The 7,756-nt window shown below is 46.7% G+C and overlaps 1 protein-coding gene across 1 annotated transcript; it reads right to left on the bottom strand.

The window, feature by feature from the left end:
• Positions 1-5,913: 5,913 nt before the first annotated feature.
• On the bottom strand, positions 5,914-6,269 carry LOC120296920 (CUGBP Elav-like family member 4; the record flags this gene model as incomplete). Its single annotated transcript, XM_039318971.1, has 1 exon — positions 5,914-6,269. A coding segment is annotated over exon 1 (280 nt), but the record flags the coding sequence as incomplete, so codon positions are not given.
• Positions 6,270-7,756: the final 1,487 nt, after the last annotated feature.

Here is a 7,756-nt window from a genome sequence, read left to right as displayed (position 1 = left end):
GCTTTCAATTATGGAGGTATTTATTTGACACCTGCATTTAGCCCTGTCCCTTTTCAAGTACACTTTTCTTCTCCCCCCACCCCCCTGAGTCTTTTTTTTATCGCCCTGTATGGTGCATCTTTATTTAACCATCCTTGCGCTTCTAAATCTACACAGCTCACCTGAAAACTGAGATTGCACCAAGATTGAACAAAGCTTTAACTCACATCTGTTTCTTCTGTTCTGGATTCCCTCTAATAAAAGAGATGGTCGCAAATGGGGTGATTTGCAGATTTATAAGGCCAGGTGTTTTTTTAAGGAGGAAAATGACCTGGTGGCTTAGAAACGAAATTACCAAGAAGAGGAAAGAAAGACAGGAAGGTGGAAAGTCAGATCGATGGAAAGAAGGAAAGGAGGGAGGGAAGGAAGGAAGAAGAAATGGAGGGAGGGAGGAGACAGAAGGAAGGAAAGAGACAGAAGGAAGGAAGGAGAAGGAAGGAAGGAAGGAAGGAAGGAGACAGAAGGAAGGAGGGAAGGAAGGAAGGAAGGAAGGAAGGAGACAGAAGGAAGGAAGGAAGGAAGGAAGGAAGGAAGGAGAAGGAAGGAAGAAAGGAAGGAAGGAAGGGTGGGAGGAAGGAAGGAAGGAAGGAAGGAGACAGAAGGAAGGAAGGAAGGAAGGAGAAGGAAGGAAGGAAGGAAGGAAGGAAGGAGACGGAAGGAAGGAATTAAGGAAGGAAGGAAGGAAGGAGATGGAAGGAAGGAAGGAGACGGAAGGAAGGAATTAAGGAAGGAAGGAAGGAAGGAGATGGAAGGAAGGAAGGAAGGAAGGAAGGAAGGAGACGGAAGGAAGGAAGGAAGGAAGGAAGGAGACAGAAGGAAGGAAGGAGATGGAAGGAAGGAGACAGAAGGAAGGAAGGAAGGAAGGAAGGAGATGGAAGGAAGGAAGGAACGAAGGAAGGAACGAAGGAAGGAAGGAACGAAGGAAGGAAGGAAGGCTAGCAGCTCAAATACATTCACACTATTTCTTTTTTCTACTTTATTTGTTCAATTTATTAAGGAGGTGGAGCTTCTCACTGTCTTAAAGAGAGATGGGGAACCTTTTGAGTGAGCTGCATTACTCACACAAGGTCTGAAAAGAGACACTATCATTCAAAGCAACACACCATCTCCTTCCTTATCATCTGTTTCACAACTTTGCAGCTTAAATGTGCTTCAGAGCTTGAGTTTGTTTAACAAAATCTCACGCTAACCTGGCTGTAGCCTGACTTTGCAAGAAGACTACGACAGAAAGGCAGCTAACGTGGTCTAATACACTGCGGGCCTCAAATATACGACTCCATTCATATGGAAGACAAAAAATAGTTCGTCTGGAATGATCTCATGTTTTGATTTCATCCCTTTATAAATATTAGGCCCAAAAGCCTTTTTTTTAAAAAAAAACTTGGTCTTAAATTATTTTGAAAGCTAAGACAATCTTACATGACATTTGAGAGAACAAATCTCAGGGGGGGGCTCAAGAAATTCAGGTCCAAAGTGGTGTTTATTAGATGCAGATGGAAGAGTCGAAGTTATGAAAGAAATAGAGCTGTAATTATTGGATATATTTCCATATCTGATAAGAAGTGGCCGGGTTGCTTTTACTGTCAACATTTCTTTGAAAGTTCTAGTGAATAAAATCTCAACCCAGCTTTCTAACTTTCAATTTTCTTTTCAATGAAAAGAAAAAAGAAAGAGAAAAATAACATTAATGGAAGGAAGGAAGGAAGGAAGGGGAGGGAGGGAGGGAGGGAAGGGAGGGGAGGGAGGGAGGGAGGGAGGGAGGAAGGAAGAAAGGAAGGAAGGGAGGGAGGGAAGGAGGGAGGGAGGAAGAAAGGAAGAAAGGGAGGGAGGGAAGGGAGGGAGGAAGAAAGGGAGGGAGGGAGGGAAGGAGGGAGGGAGGAAGAAAGGAAGGAAGGAAGAAAGGGAGGGAGGGAAGGAAGGAAGGAAGGAAGGAAGGAAGGAAGGAAGGAAGGAAGGAAGGAAGGAAGGAAGGAAGGAAGGAAGGAAGGAAGGAAGGAAAACTGAATCAGTTGTTATGAATGACAGAGAATATTTTGTCAGGATTCTCACAGATCTAAAATAAATCAAACTTCTTAATATGTGCATTTGGAGTCTGGATCTGCATAATACTCAGAGTAGAGTTACTCTTTGCATTTTTGAACTATAGTAGGGCCTCATTTTTGCTTACCAGAAATGCAAAGCCAGTCTATGTAGTAGTTTTTATAGAATCCAACATGCTCAACACAACTCCCACACATATCCCCCTGCACACAGAAACACCTAGCTGTATTAGAAATAACTGAATACGTGTACATGGAAGGACCTACAAACCTTTAGCAGTTGTGGCTTTTAACAAGCACCACACACAAACCCAGTGTCAGGGAGTAAATTCTCTGCTTATGTTTATGGATAAGTATCTATAAAGAGCACCTTTCTTTTTATTACATAATACATAGATTAAATCAAGGAAGGAGGGATGGAGAGAGGAGAAAGTGATAAAGGAAGAGAAAGGAAGGAAGGAAGGCGAAAGAGAAGGAAGAAGAGAAGGGAAGGGGGAAAGAGGGATAGAGGCAAAGAGAAAAAGGAAGTGGGAAAGCAGAAAAGGAAGGAAGGAAAGAAGAAAAGGCAATGGCAAAGATTAAAGGTTAGGAAAAAGCAAGCAAGCAGGGGAAAAAAGGAAGGAAGGAAGGATATTGGGTAGGTTTTCGCTGCGTTGTTAGCTTCTGTTTTACAGCAATAATAAACAAAGAGGGAAATCATAGTACAAGCAATATATTATGTTATTCCTCCATCTGCTGTGCTTCTGTTTTCAAACTTTTCAGAAACGAGTGAAGACAACTTCTCTCAATCCCAAGGAACGAAACAAGACATTTAAAAATAGATAATAAATTGGTGGCACCTTATGGGCATGAAGAGGCTGCTCTGACCTGGACTTTAGTTGTTCATAACACCTCAGCTGTCATCTCTTACACCTTTGGAAAGTATTGCCAAAGAATTTGGTTGAGTCAGTTGCTTTTTCCCCCTCTCCTCTCCCTAATGAATCTCGGTTATTAACCAGGCTGAGATTTAATACAGATGGAGGGAAGCACGTTCACTTTGACCTTCTTGGCTATCCGTAGAATTCATCTTGAAATTCCATAAAATAAAAAGAAGTCAGAGTTAAGCCAGTGTTTCCTATATGGACCTACAGTGTGTATATGGGGTTAGTTTGCAAGACTTTGTCCCAAAATAACCCATTCAGGTAAAGTGAACTTTTTTTCTAGGAATTAGGTAAGAGGGGGTAGTTAGTTGCCCCCCCCCCCCAATATGACTCAAGGAACTCCTAGTTAAAAAGTTAACTCTTATCTCACAAACTAGGTAAAACTGGGAAAAAAGGGGGATTTGCCCTGTCTTGTTCTCTATTCGGGATTCCTTTCCAAAGTATGTTTGTGTATCCTACTGACAAGCATACCTACACAGGTATCATCAGCAGGAAAAAAAAAAAAAAAACACAACAACAAAACCTCATTTAAAAATAAATAATAATTCCCAACTTTATCTGCACGGAGCGTTTTGACCGATGTGCATAACCTGAATTTGCTTCAGGGAAAAAAATAAATATTGAATACGTTTCTTGGCTAAAAGAAATCCAAAATAAAAGGCAGCATTCCAAAGGCACCATCCAGAGAGCGTTTAACAGCAAACGCTCTGCTTTTCAACCTTCTCATAAGCAATTTCTATAAAGCTTGCATGAATCTGACGGGGGGGGGGAAGGGAGGAGGAAAAAGAAAGCCTGGCTTGTGGAGATTGCAAAGGAAAAACGGCTGGTTATGGAGGAATAACAGTGATTATCGCAGGCCCGCTCCAGATGATCTCCATTGCACGCTTTCTCTCTTTCCCTTCCCTCCCCCTCTTTCTCCCCCCCTCCCTTCCCCCTTCCAGACCGTTTCATTCACTCTTCCTCCTAAAAAAAAAAAAAAAAAATACTTCCTGTTTTTAAAATCTATCGCGGAGAGGTTTTGGAGAAGAGGTGGGTGTTTTCAAAAACGTTGCAATTAACTTTTGGAAGGATTTATCGCCCTCCCTCCCTCCCTCCCTCCCACCCACCCATCCATCCACCCACCTCCCTCCTCCGTCTGCAAAATAGACCAGCGGTTCGGAGTCACAATTATTGAGATTCCAACTTGGGAAGGAAAGCGTGTCTGCCTATTTTCTCCTCGCGCCCTCCGTTTCCTTCTTTCTTCCTCTTCTTTTTCTTCCCTCCCTCCCCCCCCTTTTTTTTGTTCTCTGAGTTTTCCCACGGACCGCCTCGATTATTTCCCCCCCCTCTTTTCCAGAAGAAGCAAAATAAATAAATAAATAAAATTAATTTTTTTTTAAAAAAAAGGAAAGGAAAAGGAAGCAAGGAAAGGAAAGACCAAAAAAAAAAAAAAAAAAAAAAAAGTTCCTGATCTAATGGATCTCTTGGCTTTTCCTTGCAGCCAGCGCCAGCCGCCTCGCCTCCAACTTACTTCAATCTCAGTTTCTCTCAAACAATCGATACCCCTTCGCGCACGGAGGGTCCCCCCCCTCCACGCGTCTACATTTAGCCGCTGCGCCCCCCCCTCTTCCTCTTTATAGGTACACTCCCACCACCCCCACCCCACCATTATCTGTCAATTGTACAGCCAAGCGCGAAGGAGGCTGGAGGGAAATCCGGAATGACAAACGGGAAGAGAAGGCTTCCTCCCAACCTTAAAATAAACCAGGCGGTGCTGTGTGTGTGTGTGTGTGTGTGTGTGTGTGTGTGTGTGTGTGCTCACGAGTGTGCATGGGGAGGGGGCAGTGATCGCCAAGGGAAATAAATAGAAAGTCCCGTGGCGCTGGGCTCCTTTCCCTGTCTCTCCAGAAGCGACTCTGATCGCCACCCCCCCTCTCTCTCTTTTGTACCCCCCCCAAAAAAAAAGTTGTCGAGTTTCTTTCTTGAGGGCTGACCAAACGACAAACTCCCTCGGCTCCTCCCCACCCCTCGCTCAAAAGTAGATGCCTGAACACCCACCGACTTTCCTCCCCCTCCCTAAAAAAAAAAAAAAAAAAACCCGCCCTCTTCCTTGAATCTCCCCCACCCCCCATAAATAAATAAATAAGTAAACCAGCGCTGTTGCACCCGGGCTGCCGCGTTCTGCCTCCTTCCTTGCAGGCAGCCGTAACACCCCGTCCCTCCCCTCCCCCACATTAAATGATGCCCCCCTCTCTTTTTTTACTGGAGGGGGGGCGTTCCGCCTAAAGGCAGAAAGCACTCCCCTTAGACGCCTCTCTCTCTCCCCCCCCTTTTCCCCCCCATCTCAGAAACGCCCCGAACTCGGGGTAGCCGTTTTGGGGGGGGGGACTATCGGGAGCTTCGCTCGTCCCCGTTTCAGCACCTCGCTGGAGGGACAGCTCCTTTCATGCTTTCCCGGGGCTTTTCTGTCCGGCTTTCGTTTTGTTTGGTGCCTGTGTGTGTATATATACATGTGTATGTGGGTGTTTGTATATCTCAGGGTGTATTTTTAAAGACAGGCATTTCTCCCCCCCACCCATACATACACCCCGCACACACACACACACACACCGCCCCCGGCGCCTAAAAATCGGTCGGATCCCTAAAAAGAAAGGTTCCCCCCCCCCACTTCGGCACCCACTCCGAGGGCGCCCGCTCACACCTCCATCGAAACATTCCCCCCCCCCTAATACCAACAACCGGGCTGGATCGTCCCCGATCTTTGCTTTCTCTCCCCCCCCCAAGAACGCCTCCCTCCCCTTTCAAAAGCCATCTGCTCGGACCCCCGTGTCCCCCCCCCTCCCTTCTGCCCAGCCCCGAGCTGAAGAAGAAGAAGAAGAAAAAAAGAAGAGAGGAAAAAAGAAAGCAGAGGGGAAAGTTGCGAATCCCCTGCTCACCTTTGTGCATGCCGGTGAAGCGGTCCTTCAGCACCGTCAGTTCGTATATTTTCCCGAACTCTTCAAAAAGCGGCTTGAGGTCCTTCTCGTCCAGGTTGCGAGGGATCTGCCCAACGAAGAGCTTGATCGCATCGTGATCCTTCATGGGAATGGTGGCGGAGTTCCCCGGACTGTGGTTTAATCCGTTCATGTGCCCGTTGGGGTTGGGGTTAGTGTGGGTGCTACTGAGGCTGGAATTGTCTGCTTGTCCGTTTGCTAACGTGGCCATCTTTATATACATAGAGAAAAAATCTTCTTTTCCTTTTTTGGCCCAGCCCCCCCCCTCCTCGCTGCCTCCGTTCCTCTCTCTCTCTCTCTCTCTCTCTCTCTCCCTCTCTCTCTCCCTCTCGCAATCCCGCTCCCTCTTGCTCACTCACTCACACACACTCACATTCGCACACACGCGCGCTCACACACGCACCACACTCACTCACTCTTACACACACACACACAGACTCACTCAGCACGCACCCTAGCACTGATATTCTCTCTCTCTCTCTCTCTCTCTCTCTCTCTCTCTCTCTTTCTCTTTCTGTCCCTCTCTCTTGCTCTCTCTCCGTCCCTCGCTCTCTCGGTCTCTCTCTTTCTCTCACACACATACGCACACGCGCGCAGGCACACACACACACACACACACACACACACACAAACTCGCGCCCTTCTCTTGCTGGCTCGCTCGCTCGCTGGCGAAAACCCGAACGGATTTTTTTTTTAATTTTCTTTTCTTTTTTTTTTTTTTCCTTTCCTTTTTTTTTCATACATTGAACAGCTTGGATCGCTGTCCTTTCCGTTTAAACAGGCTGGATCGGTTCAAAGTGCCAGAAAGCCGAGGGGGTTGGATGGGGGTGGGTGGGAGGGGAGGATGGATGGAGGCAGAGGGGGACGGGGGCCGCGCGCGGGAGGGAGGGGGCGCTTCCCTCTGGCTGAGCTACCATCCAGGCAGCCCCTTCCCCTCCTCCCCATCCGCTCCCCACCCTTTCTCCCCACCCCCACCCCCGTCTGCTTGGCCGGTGGTAGATCCCAGCCCTTGCACTAGCTATAAATAGCGGAAGGCGCATGGCTTTTTGGAGTCGATAGCTATTGTGATAGGCGAGCGGAGCGGAGGGGAGGGGAGGGGGGGGGTGGACGGACCGAGGCAAGAACGGGCAGGCAGGCAGGCAGGCAGGCAGGCGGCGGGGGGGGGGAGCGGCTGTTATTGGCACCAGCCAAGTGGTTTATTTGCTTTTATTCTCTTTTTTTTTATCTCCCTCCCTCTCTCTGTCTTCCGCCTTTTTTATGATTATGATTGTATAGATATAGATATGTATATGTATATATATTTGCGGAGCGGCGCCCCTGTTGTCTTCTACAATGCATTCAAGGTTTGACCTCCCCTCCCCGTTTTATTTTGATTTTTTTTCCCAAACAGCCCCCCCCTTTTTTTTTTACCGGCAAAAACCCAACCAGCTCGACTTTCCTTTCCAGAGACAGCTAGGGGAAGAAAGTCTTTTGTTTCCAGAGGTAGGCAGAGAGAAAGAGAGAGAGACAGAGAGAGAGAGAGAAAGAGAAAGAAAGAAAAAGAAAGAAAGAAAGAAAGAAAGAAAGAAAGAAAAAGAAAGAGAAAGAACGACAAAGGAGAGCATTTTTTATTGAACATAATCTTAATAAAAATATCTATCTCTTTTTTGGGGGGGGGTTCTTTCTGCTCCCTCTCTCTCTCTCTCCTAAAACATTTCTAATAAAAGAACTACAGATATGGAAGAAACCTGGAAATCAAAGGTGTTTTCTTGTTGTGACAGTTGTAGTTGTTGTTTTTTTCCCTCTC

The sequence above is a fragment of the Crotalus tigris genome, unplaced genomic scaffold (assembly GCF_016545835.1).
Source record: "Crotalus tigris isolate CLP2741 ecotype Arizona unplaced genomic scaffold, ASM1654583v1 scf7180000021780.120113, whole genome shotgun sequence".
Lineage (NCBI taxonomy): Eukaryota > Metazoa > Chordata > Lepidosauria > Squamata > Viperidae > Crotalus > Crotalus tigris.
This window is presented reverse-complemented; position numbering and strand designations above follow the sequence as displayed.